Here is a 19,176-nt window from a genome sequence, read left to right as displayed (position 1 = left end):
CAGTCACAATAGATCTGCGACCTACCATCATCCAGCAACACAAATTTCATTTGGATCAGGCAGGAATATACGATTGTGTTTATGCCACATCAGCCAGAGCACACGAAGTGGTGCCTGTGACAACTTTGGGTTTTTATGCTGGTTGTGGGAGGACAGATGACAGCTGAGCTGCCATAAAATTATGAGTGGTACAGACAGACAATACATGAGCTGGTGTAGTCTGCCAAGGAAAAGTTACCCCTTCAAAAGAAGACTAACATAATTGAACTAGAAGAGTTAGTTCAGTGCTTTGGGCCATATGGCCATGGCTGCTGTGCCCTAAAGACAGATCTTCTTGACACACAACCCTGAAGTCTACAGTTAGACTCTGTGTATTGAGCATATAATTTCTCGCTATGAGAGGTGACTGCTGCATTCACTGTGCAAATTAATGCATGAAGCATATTCATCTCTGGTGAAATTAATCTCCGCACTAGAGGTTTTGCAGACTATTTAACTCTCATTATGTGGTACACAGGCTGGGGGCAGGAGTCATTCTCACTTCTGGGACATAGTTTCCATCAGGCCAACAAAGCGATAGACGCTGAATGGGATGATGTGGTGCAGATAAACACGCAACAGTCATCTCTCAAAAGGCATTCTGGATGCAGACCTCTCTGTTTAGCAATGTTGCTGCAGTGGGAAAGCAGTTCATGGTGGAGAAAATACTATGGAAAGCTGAGTTTTACTTTTGAGTATTTTTTTTAAGTAAGCAATCATCTGGCCAAAGGCAGATGACATTTCTATATGACTTATTATATATGTATCCCTGATGTTCTATAAAGTGACTGTGATTCACATCTCAAATATTAGAAGCTTCCATTCCCCATTAGCTGGTGGCTACCAACTATATAATTGCATAACCACAAAAGACTATGTTGAAGTAACATTTGTTAAAGTAACATTAAAGGGTCTGACTTAAAACCACAAAGGCTAGAAACTTCAGCACTGAAGCTGAAACCGCGGCTGTAATTCACTCAAGAGTCCACCACATATGGCATATATACTGTAAGACCACACACTATTCAGACTAGATCCCTGCAATATCTAGGAATCATTGAGAAACCAGAAGGTAGAATTCTTTCTTTCACTCTTTTTTTGTGGGATTTCTATGTTCAGATTAGGCCTTTATTGTTATGCTGCTGATGTTTCTGTGATTGGATTTCTTAGTTTGAGAAATTCTTCTCAATTATTCTTATCATGTTGTTTGCAAGGGATAAGTAGACATGTGACACTGTTTTTCTTTTTTTAATATTTATGACAAGAAGAATCTATGCAATTTACTCTTGAAACACCCTGAAAAATATCATGCCACAATCCAGAAAAGTAGCAGTAGTAAGCCAACTGGCATTCGCTGCTATAACAAGATCACGCTGTATGCTTGCATTTATTGAAGCACCAATGAATGGGGAAGTATTTCTGAAAATTCGTTCTCCCTCAGCAAGTTTTGGTATGTCTGTACTGCAGTTTGTAGAGAGAACTGGTAAGTTTTGCCTGAGCAATTGCAGGTTCTAGAATAATGTAGCTTTAAGAGGCCAGGTAAATTAACATTTGTGAAGCTCCATGGCACTGTAGCTGTTCTGTCTCTGTTATCTAGTTACCTCTTTTAGAAGTAGCTTGGGTGGCTCTGTGCTATTCCAAAGTCAAATTACACAAAGCAAGAGGTCATGTCTGAACTTTCTGTGTTACCCTCCTGCATGAGAGTTCAGAGGATGATGTGTGATAACACCTAAAAGAGTTTTAATTGTTTCACCCAAACTGTGATATCACTGAAATGCTTTTACTACTGAGTCATTTACATTTAAGTTACTGATTTAAGCTAGCCTAGCCCAAGAGGAAGTTATCATCCTTCAAAATGATACTTTCTTTCTGAAACACTCTATTAGAAAAAATAAAAGATGAGTTCCATTTTCCAGTCATGTCAGTATTTTCTTGATAAAAGAAATGATGAGCTATAAAAGCCTCAGAAACAGCCTTTCTGATTAAAGCTATCAAGGGCAAGATAGCCTCTGGAGTTGCATACTAAGGACCTGATTATCCCTTCACTTAGATAGAAATTAGAAATTACTCTTTTGAAATCATTGAAATTACAGAGTAAATCCAGTGTAAATGAGAGGAGAATTAGAGCCTGTATTATTTATTTCTACCTTAAAGTAACCCATCCAGGGTTAGTAATTACATTTAATAAAATTTGTGTTCTGAAAGCTAAGGATTTCATATTTCATAACCAGAATATAACAATGTTTCCTTTGCACTTGGTCTTTTCACAGTTCATTTTTGCTGTTACAAGGAAAAATTTATAAGCCTGTATTGCCGCCTTTCTGCTGTCATAGAGCTGGACTCTCTGAAAACCCAGCAATCCCTAAGGGAAGCAATTTCAGACAGTGAAGTCGCTGCAGCCAAACAAAGACACCAGCAAGTTATAGACTACATACAGGTAATAGCCTGTTTCTGACTATTCCAAGGAGATTTTAAGGTGGCTTTCTTAAAAATTGCATAGGGCTGTAATTTGAAATCTAAATGGAGAATTATTCACAGACATCATAAAAAGAGCAGTTGTATCAAAAGTCCAATTCTGTTTTTATGAAATTCAAACCCAGAACATGATTTCCTTAGTTGTTGCTTTTATACAAGGATTTTTATGGGTAAAATCAAATGACAGTTATACTAGACTGTTATAAAGAAATGTGTCAGTCTGCTTGTAAAACTCACTCCCCTCTAATGTAAGGTAAGCTAGTACCATGCTTGGGCATTCATTTGTGTAATAGTTTTTCGCTGTCTTTGTGAACTGAGGACATTTTTCACCATGATAAGTTGCCAATTAAAAAAATTAAAATGAAAATTCAAACTAGGTTGTGGAGGCAATCTTCATCAACAATATCACAGTGAAGAAAGCAGCTCTGCATTTAAGATGGAAAGCTAGCCCCAAAAGCATCTGTAAGTCTGTCCAGCACCATGCAGTGATACTGCTTCAGTCCCCGAATGCAGAAGGATCACAAATGTTATCATACTTGTCTAATTTGCTTATTCTCTGTCTCTCACACTAATTTTCCTGTACTGTTTCCAGATCAGGACTTTACCTACTCAACTCAGGGATCTTCGAACTACACCCCATTGTGCAGCATAGCAAGGCCTGTCCTTTTGCAAACCATTTTGGCAATTGGTTATTTATAGGTAAAACTCATGCCTTTTGCAGAGTGCATCTATGGACGTGGTTGATCTGTCTTTCTACAAGTGAGGTGCAGATAAGTTTACAGCTCTGTATTCTTAATATTCAAGCAACCCTCTGTTGGAATAGGGGCCAAGACAACCATTTATTCCATTGATAATACGTTTGGCCCTCCATAATTGTGGACAAGATGATAGTATTTCTGTTCCTCTTTGCTCTGAATTCAGATCCCCTTGGCCTTGTCCACTTTAGAGCTTTTGGCAACCTGCAGCAGGGCAGAGAGGAATGTTCCATTATACTTTCACTGCTCAATCATCTCATTCCTTCTCATCTTCTCATTCTCACACTCAGAAAATCTAGCTTTTTCCCAGTGTGCAGGAGAATTTGGAAAAATGTTATCCTTCACATCAAAAATAAGTATATGTATATTAATATGCATGCACTGTATAGACAGTTCTGTGTTCCTCTTCTCCAAAGTGTTTGAGTCACATATATATGCTGGGAAAATATGGGAGAACATTTTAAACTTCAGTGTTTTGTGCTGAATTATTGTGACAGTGTATTAGCCTTGTCAGGTTTCCTCTCAAATGAAAACCAGCTGTATTCCACCTATTGGCAAAAATATCTCAGCCCACCACATACCGCAATCTTCAGTGGTGACCACAAAACCGCAAGAGCATTTGTGTGATCCTAGATCTAAGACAGTGTTGAAGTCACTACACAAACCAAACATTGTAAAGAGCAAGGGAGTCTATATAAATGCAGTTCTGAAAAGGAGTCAGAGGGCAACTGAAAAGTAAAAATTAAAAAAAAAAAAAACCAACCAGCAGATAAGGTACTTGGAGTCTTTACTAGAATGTTACACAGCAAGAGAAGAAATCTACAGACACTGAAACTAAAACTGAAGTTAAGCTGTAATTTATATAGCGTAATGCTTCAAATGTTCCTAAATTGTAAAAGAACCACAGTTCATTAAAATGATTGATCCATTATCCCAGGAGACACTGCAGATGGCATCAGGGAGAAAACCAACAGGATTTGCATTTTATTAAACTGCATGCAGTATGAATTTTGTTTGGGGTTGAGGAAGAATCACAGAAAGGAAATATAAAATCTCCAAAATCAAATAGGTGAGATGTTTGCTAACTGGCATTCTCTTCATGGAGCTACACTGAAGTCTTGAAATGATGTAGGATTACAAATTAATCTCTGAATCATTTGCTATTCTTATCAGTGTATATTCTTAGCTCAGATTAACTCAGTGGCAAGGTTTGCACTGACATCATTGGAGTTGGGATTTCACCTTTACATAAAAATGGCCATACTAGGTCAAAACAAAGATCCATCTATCCTGTCTCCAACACAGCTCATCAAGAACTACCCTAGCTAATCTGGCATCTACAGTATCCTTTGGCAATAAATTTCACACTTTGGATGTGCATTTTGTGAAGTATCTCCAGCTGAGTATGTGCTGGAGAACTCATCTTAGAATATATCAGTCTGCAGTCCCCTTTTCACTGATCCCTCTGTTACTTCCCTATTTGATAATACTCACTGCGCAAAGTACGACCCACTTTTGCCTATCCATTTACTGACCCAGGTCTTTCACTCTGCGTTCTTGCAGAATGTAGCTTGTGTAACCACAAAGCAGTTTCCCTTAACAACTGCAATATTAATGTGAAGGCTCACTTCTTCAAATGCAGAATCTTCTGTAGGAAGAGAAATACAAGGGAAGTTTTCGAAAGGATACCGCAGCAGAAGGATATTATAGCTACTGTCATTTGCTGGTTGCAGCAACATTTGCTCAGTCATCAAAGATCTTGAATTGCCTGAAGATGTTAAAAGTGTTCCATTATCAAAAGACTCTCAAGACCCACTTTAAACAGTATCTTTCCTCTCTGCATAGATACTTAAAGCTATATCCTGCTATTGATTTAGCACTTGTCTCTTATTGCCATCAACAGGCATGTGTTAGAACTGTCTTAGTGTAGATTTATACTCTTAAAATGTATGCAGACCAACGTGATGATAAGGGAGAAACCTGCAGTTTGGATCATAGCTATGCTTCAACCCTCCATGTATGTATATTCTTCTAGTTAAAAACTAGGTTTGATCTGAGCACTCTGCTGTTGAACATAATCCCGGGTTTGCAAGGATGCGCAAGAAGCCTTGCTTTCATTCCAGTACAGAATGAAGCCAACTTTCAAGTGTGCTACAAAATTGATCAAATTTTTTACTCCATCGAAAGACAATTTTCATTTTCTTTCCATGTCAGAGTTTAGGCCTGGATTCAAGCCTCCTAACTACAGATTCTTAATTGAGGTACCTAATTTGAGAGTCTGGTGGCCCCAAGCACCCTCCGCAGTGGTGGAGGAGAACAAGCACCTAACCAAAGGCAGTTCAGACCACCTAAATCTGAAGTGTCCTGTCAGGGAATCCTGCTTCTCTCTGTTGGCAGTGACTACACACCTACTTGGGCACTTGAAGAAAGTACACACTTAGGTAAAATTAATACTCAGACTTAATTGTACTTTTTCACCTTTTTTTTCTCTACAGCAAATTGATGAGATCTGGAGGGAAATGAGATGGATCACAGAAGCACTGCAGTATGCAAGATACAAGCAGCCAGCAGCTGGCCTACCCATAAAGAAGCTAGTGGATCTTTCAGAAGAACACTCTCAAAAGAAAATCAGTTCAACCTCTTCACATCTAGATTGTCTTCCTTCACCTCCCCCTTCACCTGAGGCTAGAATCCAGAGGAGAAAAGCTGTGAGTGGTAAGAGAATTTTTCTTTGTTCCTCAAGCAAAATCTTTGAACTCACTTTTAATTATAATGGTTCTTGTATGTGTTTTTATAAAAGGAGTAAATTTTTTCCCATACCTGCCAAGGTATTTTAACAATCATTTTACCAATCATTCACCACTCAATATCCTGAGATCCTTCTACAGTCTTTACAATCATTTTTTGTTTTCAACTACTCAGAATCATCACTTATCATCAGCCAACTTTGTCACCTCACTGTTCCAGATCATTTAATGAACAGGTTGGAAGGGACAAGTGTTATCACTGACTTCTCCATGATGTCCAGAATTAGTAAAATCCTTCCATAGTGAAAGCTGACTACTTCATTTGTTGTCTACACCAACAATATATGGAGGGAGCTTTCTCTTTATCTCAATTACAGCTTCCTTGCTTCAGAACCTGTGGTAAAGAACCTTGTCAAAAGCTCTTCAGAAATCTAAGGATGCCTGTGTATTAATTGTGCACGTGTTCAGAGTTTTATTAGACTGGTGAGACATGAGTTACTAAGCAAAAGCTATTGACCCTTTCTCATCACTCATGTATCTATCTATTCTTCACCATAGTTTCTAATAATTTGTCCGGAATCTAAGTCAGACTTTTTCATGGTCTCCATTTGTCACCTTCTGTTTCTCTGATATTACAGCCATTTTCTTTCCATGCTTTGACTGCTCCTCTGCTTTGGAGCAATTCTTTCTTATGCTCCTCTTGCTTTGTTTTGATAGAGCAAATTTTAGTGCCAACAGTCCAGTTTGATTTAACAGTGATTTTCACATACCTCACTGTTCTCAGTGTTTTAGACAAGCACTTTAATACACAGAATTACACAAATAAGTACCCACCTCATTGACCATTACTGCTTCTCTGAACAGCTGGAAAATTAAACTGATGAAAGAAATGGATCACAGCAAATAAAGATGAAGCAAATTAAACAGTAACACCTAATTTGCTAACAGAATAAGGACTTTGGAGAAAAACGTAAACCACCATTCTGCTGAGCTGTCTTTAAGCAACAAGTAAATGAAACAGTAGAAACAAAAGCAACAGATGCTGCATTAAACAACTGCCATGACCATTTTGGTAATAATAATTTGTTTTTTCAAATTGGCAGTTTTATACAGTTAAGAAAAATGAATAAATCTACTCTGATTAGATTAGGTTAAAAGAAAAGAAACCCAAAGACGCTGGTGCTTTGATTCGCTCCATTACACAGTGGTGTTCTTTCTCAGCATCTCTCCCTGAGCTAATTTTTTCCCTGTATTACAGACCATGAATGCAGAATAATCCTTAGCGCTGGCACCATGTAACCTAGAATTATCTTGTCCTGCATGGGCTTGATTCATTATTGCTGTGCTATATGGTAATTTACACTAGGTCAAGAGTGAATAGTCAGCACTGTATAAAATCTATGTTTTTTTCCTTGGATCTAATATAAACTATCCAGGGCAGTGGAGCATCAATCCATTCTATCACATATGCCACTATTTATTATGTCATTGATCCTTCTGTAGCCAAAAGACAGCAGTGATTTCAGTGCCAGTGTGCATTTTGGTCAACAAATTCACATTTTAATTAAGTGCGCCTGCTTTGGATTTGAAGATACATAATGCACCTGACAGGCAAAAGAGTAGTTTTTGTTCATCTACCTCCCTGTCTTGCCTCAAGCCTCTTACACACATGTACAGTTGCACCCTACTCACAGTTACAGAGGTATAAGCCTGGAGTAACTCAACTGACATCTTCAATAAAAACAGAAGCTGGATTAGAGTTTTTCTCTCTCCCAAATCTCCATCTCTATGAAATTTGGTGAAAACAAGATAAAAGAAAATAGATCCTTTCAGAACTTAGTCCCAATTCAAATTCAAGTTCTTCCCTGTACTTAATATAATAAATGAATCCTTCTGGGTTTTCCTAATTCTACCACCACCTCTCTAACACATCCGTAAATCCTCCCTGACTACTGTCTTTGCTGTCACCTAAATTAAGAAAAAAAAATACATAAATGACAGTTAAGCAATTTCTTTCCTGTGCTTGTCTTAGTGTTAATCAGTTCTCTTTGCAGATTCCCAGCCCTGCTCAGATGAAGAAGGCTGCTCTGAAGTATTCCTTCCAACTGACAGTGACTATGACTCCAGTGATGCATTAAGCCCCAGAGAATTAGACCTGATTTACTCCTCCTCACATGACATATCCCAGCAGGCGGGCAGTGGCCTGGGTGGCAGTGCACCTGATGTTCTCCAAGTCCACGACATGAAGCCTTGCCTAACATTGAAAGAAGGCCTGACAGAGTGTAGTGCCTTTGATACTGATGCTGAATGTTGCACAGATTATATGAGCAATCTAACAATGTCAGGGCTTACATCGAAAAGCATAGACAAGTCCTCTAGCTCCAAGCAGCCATTGAGCTTTTTAGGGAAAAAAAAGCTAGGGAAACATCAACATTACAACTACTTCAGCCGGCATCATCGTTGGCTGCGTGTGCACAGCGAGACACAGTCTGGCTCTCTGTCTGAAGGCGTGTATACTCAGCATCTCATGCGATCTTCAGATCTGTCTCAAGAACCTACCTCCAGTGAGCAGTTAAAAATTCCCATCGATGGGTCTCGGAGCACTTTCTTACCTCATGCATCCAGCCTTCCAGAAGACGGGAAAGGCAAGTATGAGGAATCAAGACAGAATGTCCACAGGATACATGTGGAGCCTTATAAAACATTTCTGGATGAAGAGGGCAAGTCCTGGGCAATGAGCACACAGTCTGTAGAACATAGGGATGTGCACAATGCTATGCAACAGATAATGGGTCCAGATGACCAGTCGGGTTCTGCTGTCTCAGAAGTCTTCAGCAGCACACTTTAACCCCAGACTTCTGCACTGTTTCCCATTGCTCCACAATGAGATAGTGAGCATTATGCATGTAGGGCCATACTTTCAAACCCACTTGCAAAAATCCAGCTCCTGAAATGGCAACTCATGCCACTCAAACGAATCCTAATCTTTTGACTTCATCACCAGATCTCTGGTCTTACAGGGGTATCTGTCATGATGCAAGCATTATTATTGGCATCTGCAGTTTTGCAGGTAGTCTCGTAACAGTCACCACATAACAGAACAATCCGTGGCTGCAAATCTAGTAATAAGGTTTTGCAGTTCTCTTGATTTCCGTGTATCTCTGAGCATGCAAAATTTTAAGCATGAGTGGTTCTGCCTGCAGGTTAGCAGAAACTGTAACATCCTTGGTGTCGTCATGTTAGGACTGTGTCCTAAACTTCTATTAACCTGTTTTCCACCATTTCCTATAAATTTTTTTACTTCTTAGCCTTCTTGAATGGATTTAGGTTGCATATAACTAAAGTGCTAACTGGTCTAGTAACACAGTTAACCCAGAGTTTCTAGCCACTTACAGAGAAATGAAAATTCTTTCTATATCTAGAAAATGCAGTCAACACCATCTCTGAACGCTGTCAGAGCCTGACATAATTATCACAATGGGGTTTTTTCAGGAGCTTAGATTTCAAATTATATAAGTACCAAGTTATTTTAAAAGCTTAGGAGGTGAACCTTTGAGGTCAAGAGCAGGCAGAATGATGCCAAGTTCTGGAGGAATAATATGCAGGGTCTAAGTGGGATTGAAGCGAAGCTTGGTCTTTTCTTCTGCCCACCACATGAGTGCATTTCTTTATGTTGGCGGCATTCTCATACACCCCTTAGAAAGAAATGCCCCTACTTTTGTCCCTGAATAGTCACTGTAAACTTCAGGGGTATTTGATCACTGTGTCTGAAATTGGGATATTCTGGCAATTCAGATTAGGGAAATTTGGGGTGCAGTTTGAGTCTGAGATTTTTTATTTGGGCCACCAATAAATATTATATCATAAAGAGGGTGGGAGGTGGTGTTTTAGCATGCCATATTTGTCAACAGCAGATCACAGTGAGTCATGATTTTGTCCTTTGCAACCAGAATAGGACTTACAGCACTACAGAAGATGATCTCAAAAATGAAATCTATATTAATGAGAACCATAACATTTGAGTCACTAAGAAATGAACTAATGTGGAGAGAAACCCCAGCTGTTGCACAAGCTTTAATTTTTCTTAAACAGTTCTTGAAGTTTAATTTTATGGGCCACATTCCTGCTGGTTAAATTCCCTCACTCCATGTTTGCGCAGCCTTCTACCTTTCAATTTTTCAGCCTCCAGGTGGATACATTCTAAGGCCTCCAATAAAGAGATTTGAGTTAAATAGTTGAGTTTACAAGTCCTTGAGGTAAAGGTAAGGATTTGGGCCCATGATCTGTGGTCCTTATTAAAATAGCACTTCCATAACCCCAGTGCTATTAAAATCCCTGTGAACTCAATCCATAAATTCAAAAATAAATGTTATTCACTATTTTATGCTTGGTCAGTATGTGGAAGCCAAGGAGAGTCTTTGCAGTGATATAAGGGTAAAAACTCCCTATAAGGGATTTACATTCGTAACGTCTCTTTTTGGGAGAGGGAAGTTAACTTTTTGCACCAAAAATATTCATTCATTACCTGATCTAAAGCTCAGTGAGGATGGAAAGAGTTCAATTCACTTCCACAGGCTTTGAATGAGACCCATCTGAAAATTCCTGTGGGTGAGAAGATGCGGGGGGGGAGCAGAAGTGTCAGTGCCAATTTGCAGCTAGAAGGACATACATTGTACGTTTTATGCCACATGGACCTGCACGGGGAAAACCTGACTCACATGCCATAGAACTAAATAGTGATGGTTTACTGTCGGTGAGGGCAGTAAGAGCTTATTACATTAGATTATGTTCATTAGCAGAAGGCTTTTCACCAGGGAGAGCCAGAACAATGTAAGGCTCATATTCCGAAGTCAAAATAATTCACATTGTTTTCTAGTATACACCACCTAGCCCAGGCTTCCCTAATCTGTTTAGCCTCTAAGTAAAACTGCCATAAAACTGTCTATTAAAGAATAAAAATAACAATATGCTGAGGCCATATGTTTTTGCAGGAAGTGACGAGATAAAACAAGATGTTCCTAAATGAAACCCACCTTTCTTTGCTTTGGCTTTTCAGGAACAGTGAGGGCAAGAAGCAGCAAAATCTACAGCAGAACAGGTACCCACTGCTGGTTAGATAAGGATGTAAAAATCTCTGTTACCTACTCCTGCTGCTGAACTTTTCCAGAAGCAGTCATGTATCTAACAAAGAGCTGGATTCTTTACTGGTAGAAAGGGCTTGACTTTATCATAATCTTCTGTGCTAAGATGGAATTTGACTCTGGGAATGCAAATGCCAGCCACCGTGTACCCCATCTTGATTTTAACCTTGTTATATAGAAGTAGTGTTTACATGATGGCCAATGGGGCATGCTTCCTTGATCCTATTACCTCTAGATCGAGTTTTTTTCCACATAGTCAAAGTAGTAATTGATAGTTCTGACTTTAAATACTTCTGGTTATAAAGCACTGGATTTATCTTTTGGTAGAAGTATGTGTTCTTTGTTCAAAATTGCTATCCCTACCTATTCAGTGAGTGACTGAGTAAAGCAGCTCCTTAAAAGAATAGTGATGAACACCCAGAGATAAATAAACAGTGGAAAGCAGTGCCTTTCAAGTACTGTCGTAATACTAATCATAATACTTCTGCGATTCTTTTAGGAAGATCACTCAGACATTTCACAAGCAACTATAGCAGTTCAGAAGAATCCTGCAAAATCCAGCACTGTTATCCCCACTCCATAAAGGCAAGAGTGACTCTTCTGAGTAGAACTTAAAGCTCACAGTCAGGAATCAAATTAAAATTAGGAACTCAGACCTTTGCTTTAATTATCAGGAACCCTTTCTCCAGGTTGAGCGAGAGTGCCCCTCCAAGGATTCTTGCACTGAAATGGGAAATGCTGTGGCTCAGAGCCCACAGCATACTAGAATTTCATTAGCCAGCAGACAGCTCATTCAAATGAGTCTGTACCCACTTTATATCAGCCGAAGTGCTGCTCTAAAATGGGTACTTAGGTTTTGCAAACTTCTGGATATCTCTCTTACTCATGTATCTTGCCACAGAACCTTTGTCCTGCATCTTCCAGGGACTATATTTTCACCTGGGCTGAACCCAGTCCCTCCTATTTCTAGGCATCACTTGGACTAGCTAGAAAAGAATATAGTGCTTTAATATTACCACTCCACAGGAAAAAAAAAAAAAAAAAAGAAAAAAACAAAGAAACAAGAAAAACCTGTGGACCACATCTCCTATGATCTAAAACTTTCCTGTTTCTGCTGGTAGGAAGCGAGATATAGGTAAAGTGCAAAGTTTACACTCAAAATCCCTTGCACCCGCAAGAAGGCAGTCTGCCCATGGACAGTTTGCCTCAAGAAACCTGTGGCTCAAGCATTTATTTCCCGTGCTTGTATTTATTTTTTTTCTTTGCCTTTAGATTCCAACAATTGGATTTTCTATACAGTAAGAGCACACACAGAGAAATCTATAATTAATATTTTAAAACATAGATATTAAAGGGGGAGGGGGAAGATGGAATATTTTATCCTGAACATTTGTGTTTAGAGTGTTTTGGAAAGAGATGGTGCATCTTTAAATTCTCTATGGTATAAAGAAATGCATTAAGTTGCTGGTCAACTCTTTTAAGGTGTTTAAATGCATGGCTCATGACTGTTATGTAAAACTTCAATACAGCCTTACAAACAAAAAGGGTATAGTGTATTTGAAAATATGGTATACAGCTTGGAAACTTACTCTGAATTTCTCTGAGGTGTTGAACTTTGCCATCAGCAAGAAGTATTTTTAGTAAAGAGGCCTTGAATTTTCAGACAACGGAGATTTCATCAGGTTGGGTCTCTGATTTTTCCACTACAGAAAAACATTAAATAGCTAGAACACTTTATTTGTAAGTATAATTTATCTTTTGATTCCATGAAGTAGAATTCATAAGGCTAAATCCTGCCCAGAAGTGAGAAGCAGAGCTGTTGGCCCAGCATATTCTTTGCAAAAACCAAGGGCAACGTTCCCAAAGGTGGGCTGAGCATGCTTTGGCCAGTCGTTCACCCCTCTTTTGTGCAGGCACCAGCTACAGCCCTCTCTTCTGCTAAGTAAGCATTTGCAAAGTCATTAGGAGTCATTTGGTTGATTTGACTGAGCTTTGGAGCAGGCCCCATATATTGCTGAAAGCTGTACAGACCCTACCAGCTCAGAGATCATCTCTCCTCGGTACTGATGATCATGAGCTCTTACCCTGCTAGCTGTTTCTCATACTGGGCTTTTGGGGTGAAGTAACAGCCAGGCTAGAATACCTTCCTCAGCCTTTTCATACCACAGCATCTTGGGCAAGATTTAGCTTGTGGAGTAATGTGTTACTACGCTTGTCTGTCACTAGGCTACAGAAAACCTCCTATTTACTTGTCAAATAATAAGAATAGATTTTTTATGTTTATTGTCATTTTCATTTTCTTTCTTGGAAAAGCTATGTGAAATTGATCTAACATTAGAGAAAGTGATTGTCGTAGCACTAATCTACCTTATTACTGTGAACTGTAGTAATTTATTAAGCAGATTTTAAGCTAAACGCACAGACTTTTTGTGGTTTACTTTATATAAAGGTCAGTTTGGGCCCAATTCCGCTGTCCTTAGACCTCATTCCAGGTTCTTTTGCACCAGTGTAAATCAAGAGTAGTTCCACTGAAGCTGAGTCAGGTATTGCCTTGTATAAATCAGCATACCTCCACTCGCTCACAAGGCTGGCTCGCTATCAGCTGAGGACCTGGATCAGAGGAGTCATCATGAAAACAACACATTCATGCTGGTGTCAAAAATAATACGTGTAAAGAAGACAAAAGGGTTTTTACCTCATGGAATATTCCCCTAGAGGTCACAGGGATCATTGTCGGAGCCTGGCTCAGAGAGCAAGCCCACCATGCTGCTGTGTTACCGGTTGTACTGGGGGGGAAACACATACTGCATAATACATTGCTACATTTTATGATAGGGACCAAATTTCTCTCCCACATTATGCAAATGAATCCCCTACTGAATGCAATGGGAGTTCCAGTTATTTTGCTGATGAAAATGAAGACCGTTTAGGGTTACTGGGGGAGGGGAAGAGGGGTTGTTTGTTTTTTTCCCCTCAGAGAAAAAGTAATTTAAGTGAAATGTGCAAGCAGTGTTTAATTGCTTCCTGCCTTGTTTGTACATAGCAATTTGGCTGTTTATTGGTTGTCTTTGTTCAGATTTTTATTGTAACTTGTTGCTATATATGCAACCAAGCGTATGTTAAAGTTTAAACTTGGGTACATAATAATGCACAATTTTATGTGCTTTAAAACTTTGTAAATATATAGATGAACAATGTATGCTGTGCTAACTGTGATCTTGGGACTTGACACAACAATATTTTCATGCATATGTACCTGCAAATGGTTTGAAAATAGCAAAATATATATTGAGGATGGCCATGAGCCAAGAGTAAATGACTGCCGTATGACTCATGCTTCTTTAATAATTCCTGAAAGAGGCATGTATACTACATAAAATAGACAATAAAAATAATTTTCAAGACTACAAATATTTTTTATAACTTCAGATATTAAATACTATTTTAGAAAAAAGATTGGTTGGTAAAAGAAATCTTAGGTTTATTCAAGTGAATCATTGTCATAAAAATGTTCTTAACATAGATTTTTTTGTTTGATCTAATATCATAGAAACCTAGCTCTTTTAAGATTTAGAAGACTTGAAATGCTCTTGCATTCTTACAACTCCTCTGATCTTCTAAAATTATGTACTTCAAGTCTTCTCCCTCATTAACAAAAAAATGCTAGTGTATACATTCACATAATCCTAAATACCATGTGTACTTGTGTATAATCTTTAAACCATGTTTTTTGAAGTATGTTCTATTTGACCATCATCAAGTACCCACGTACGTGAGCTTTACAATCCATGGAAATCTGAATATAGTTTGTGTTTTTCCCCTGGATTCTTTTATTTTTATTGGAAAGTGACTTTTTCGAAGGCCAAGCTTTCAAATATGGTCTCTAAATTTTGATTTTGGTCTACATATTCAGAAACCTAAATGAAACAGGCATGGCTTCCAGAGTTTGTGGGGAAAAATAACCTCCCATCAAAGTCAACAGAAACTGAAATTCAGTTTATATAAATGTAAATGCCTTAATACAGAAGTGATATCTGGGTAGCCAGGTTTGAAGTGGCACCTTTCTAATCTGTGTGTTACAACTGCAGAAGTTGCTGGCATACAAGCATCTTTGCATCAAAGCAGCGAACAGCATAAAAATCTCACAGACTGACAGACTGAGCCCTCTTTCTCCAAGCCTGGGGGCTGTCATACAGGCTCCGCAGCTTTCAGCTGTGTCTTTACAATGACAGCCAGACAGAATCCACTCTGCATTTCTGGTGTGAATCTGTGCTTTCAAGCCACATTGTAAACATACCGTATTGTGGGTATGTATAATCTGCTTCTAGTTGAGGAACACCCCAGATATTACCTACTGAGGGAATTACCTTATAAAAGTGAAACACACTCTTCTGTTGCGATTCCTCTGTTTTTCACATATTCTTGTACACAGAAAAGAAAAGCATGGCAACATTTCTAATGTAGTATAAAATTGGGTTACTGTATGTAAGCAAGAGAAGTAAGAACAACTCCGTTCTGAATGCTGATGTGGAACTGGAAGGATTCTGCTTTGGGTCACTGTTTACCCTGTTCCAAAGATGAACAGGTTGCTAAATGTATTTTAACTACAATACTGTCTGAGCCTCTCAACATTTCACGTACTGTTCTCCCTTTTGTACAGATAATGTCATAATTGGAATAAGTGACATGCCCAAGGTCACACAGAGAGCTTATGACAGAGCAGGGACACAATTTTCTGGCTAGCATCCTTACAGCATCAGTCGATTATCCATAGCTTGTGCACAAGTATATATGGTAATGTAAATGTTGACAAATGTCTGTATTTCAGCCATATCATGCCAACTCATTGCAAGCTTCAGAATAACAGCATCTTACTGGAGTATCTGTGGATATTTTCACACATGGAAAATATTTCAACCAAAACGCAGCCAAAGTGGAGTTAAGCAGCAGAGCAAAATAATTCTTAAAACGTAAGATAAAACATGACCGTCAGTCATTTCTGCTTCCTTGAGTTTTAATTTTAAAACATTAAGATTGTTACCACATTTACTAAGTTAGTAAAAGAAAAAAACCAAATGCAAGTAATTAGTCATGTACAGTAACCTAAGAAATTAACTAGAAAAAACACTGCAAGACAAAGAAGGATTTTTGTGTGCATGTACTTAAATTACCTTGGTGCATTTTTGCATGTACCACGCATTTTTTAGGGCCTGGTTGTTCGTATGTTTTGCTTGCCCTGAGCTGAGATTTCTTCTCCATATAAGAAGATAAGTAGGTGAACAGTGCAATTCTTACAGACCTTTATAACAAGTTTGCCATGGTTTCTTGAAGGACAGTGCTGTTTTATAATTGCCTCTGTGTTCTATGCTGTTTTACTGAAATGCTTTTAAACCAACTGGAAAGAAGTCAACAAACTCTTGTGGGCATGTTTTCGATTCATTCTTCTGACGGCAAAAGATAACCATTTTGCTGTTCCATTCAAATGTATTAACTTATATAAACTGTCATCTCTCTGAGAAAACTATTAACTTATTTTTTAATGCTGTCTTTAAATAAAAGCTTTGGGTTTGATTTGGGTTTTTTGTTTGTTTTGCAAACACACAAAAAATCTTTATTAATAAGCTTTGCCGTTCTCTTCCCCAGACGGCTGTTTTCAAACTCTCTTTTCAAACAAATATATGTTCATTCAGACAGGGGTTATTAAAAATGTTTCTATTTTCTTAGAGTTTTTAATGAATATTAATTAATTATTCCTAATTAATCAGTAGGACTTCTGCTCCTTACCTGTGTGAATAACAGATCTAATTGTTCTGATTTTCCAGTTCATCTTATTATAGCAAACATGCAGGAAGAAAATTCAGGTAGAAACCTCCCCTCTGCTACTCACATACACACTCAGTTACAAAGATAAAATGGTAAACTGAGTAGCAATTTTTGAGCTTTATAAACTACTACTAAAGTCAATTTAAAGACAAAACAACCTTTTATACCAGTAAATATGCATGCTTTGTTTTGGAAATACCAAAATACAGTCACTGAATTTGGTGCTATGGGCATTTTTTTTACTGAATCAATGTGCTATTTTCAAAATTAAAATTATTTCAACATTTCAACCAAATTTCATTTTTCAGGGGAAAAAAGGCAATGCCAAAATGTTTTGTCCAGCACTGTTTGTAATCACTTTCTGAAAATCCTGAAGCAAAACATTTTGAGTGTAGGTGCCTTCAATAAGTGGCGATAAATAAATCCGTAATAGATGACTGGGTTGAAACACCCTTCTGTAAGAAATGCCAACATCTGCCACTGCTGTTGGTTTTAGTGGTACTTGGGAATGCTCCTCCCTTCTGAAAATCAGGTATTTTTTTTAAGTGCTTAGTATTAGTCACACATGTACGAGAATGTGTATGACTAATACTAGCACTTAAAAAAAATACCCGATATGAGAACTCTGGCTCCCCTCAGCTGTGATCATTTCTGGACCACAAATGATTTTGCCACCTACGTGGAGGTTCTTCACATGAACTTGCATGGCCTTCGGCTTTTCCCATATTGCTTTTTAAAATGATTGAGAAAGGAAAATGTTGCTCTTTTTTTTTGCTTATCTTTTCTTTTCCTGAAATCGCAGAAAGGAGCTAAATCAGAACTTGTGCTTGAATAGTTTAATGCCCTATTCTCATGGCTACATGTGCTTTGAACCCAGTCCCAGCAGAACAAGGATTTTTTCAAGCTTTCTTCTGGGCCACACTTGCTCCTTCCCCCCTTCTGTGCCTTGTGGTTTCGTTCTGATCCCCTGCTCTCTCGTGGCTCCATCCTGATCCCTCTCTTCCTTGAGTCTGAGTCACAAGAGCAATAACCCTGCCTGCTTCGACCTACTCAGTGCCTCAGCTGTTAGGGTAAAGCCCATGCTCCCGAGGGACTCACGTTTGAGTACAACCCCAGGATTGTCAGGGCTCTGGCTGGCAGTGCTGCCGAGGGGACAGTCTAAGGCTCTATTTTAATCTTCTGGAGTCCAGCCAAACACTGGAATGGAGCTGCCAGCACAAGGGGGGCCCTCCTGCTCACTGCGCCTGACCTCCCATCAGGAAAGGTGCTGGTGTGTTCCTTCTCAAACTACTAGGGCTCTTTCATTGCGCCTGACCTCCCATCATGAGTGCTACCAGGGATCCAGCTTCGACTACTGGGGGCTTAACCCTGGCACAGATCCAGCACACGAGCTACACGCTGCTTGTCTCCAGATGTAAGATGCACCAAGTGTAAATCCACGCGCCACAGGCTCAGCTGGAGGAGGCTGTTTCAAGTACTTTGCAAAAGCAGCCATGGAGTGCCGCCGACTCCTCGCCCTGTCTTACAGAGGTGGACATACCCCTGCACAGTTTTCAGCTGCTCCTTATCTTATTTGGGAAAATGCATGTAACCGGCATTTTGCATGTGGTAATGGTACTAGCCTGAATCTGTACTCCTGCAGCTCACTCTGCAGCTTGACTAGAGATACACGCTCCTGTCTTGAGTGGTATCAGCTCCGCAGCCTGTCCCCACAGACAGTAATTAGGTAAATAAGACCTGGCTGTGCTGTAGGCCTCACGGAGGAAGCCTGTAAACAACTGCAAAGCACAGAGTATGCCTTGCCCTCTCTTAGATGCCCAGAGATGTGAATTTTACAAAAGACCATTACAGAGGTTAGCAGTTCAGCTAACTCATGCCGGTTTTTGCTGCTCAGCTTTGCAGATCTCTCCTTCAATACAGGCATCAAATACAGCAGTGCTCTCCCCCTGCCCCGTACTCCTGGTTTGCTCAGAGCCCCACGACGTCAGCTGAAGGCCATCCCACGCACCAAGAGCTTTTCCCTGATGACAGCAAGCTCTGAGCTGGGATCTTACTTATTAGCAGCCTCCTACCCTATTTTTTGACATTTGCTGCATATCATAAGTAACCACATCACCCTCCATACCAATCTTAACACACCTTGCAACACTATAGTTTGTTGAACAAGAAATACATTTTTACCAGCCTAAGGCATCC

At 39.2% G+C, this 19,176-nt stretch overlaps 1 protein-coding gene across 1 annotated transcript in view; it reads left to right on the top strand.

The window, feature by feature from the left end:
- The window catches only part of ANKFN1 (ankyrin repeat and fibronectin type III domain containing 1), a 66,942-nt gene extending 53,618 nt beyond the window's left edge, over positions 1–13,324 (top strand). Inside the window, exons 15-17 of the mRNA XM_052809007.1 lie at positions 2,310–2,476; positions 5,765–5,984; positions 8,071–13,324. Coding sequence (XP_052664967.1) covers positions 2,310–2,476; positions 5,765–5,984; positions 8,071–8,864 — 1,181 coding nt within the window. The 3' untranslated portion in view covers positions 8,865–13,324. The remainder of the gene's footprint in view (positions 1–2,309; positions 2,477–5,764; positions 5,985–8,070) is intronic.
- Positions 13,325–19,176: the final 5,852 nt, after the last annotated feature.

The sequence above is a fragment of the Harpia harpyja genome, chromosome 14 (genome assembly GCF_026419915.1).
Source record: "Harpia harpyja isolate bHarHar1 chromosome 14, bHarHar1 primary haplotype, whole genome shotgun sequence".
NCBI classification, from domain to species: domain Eukaryota; kingdom Metazoa; phylum Chordata; class Aves; order Accipitriformes; family Accipitridae; genus Harpia; species Harpia harpyja.
The sequence above is the reverse complement of the archived record's forward strand: the minus strand, read 5'-3'. Positions and strand labels throughout refer to the sequence as shown.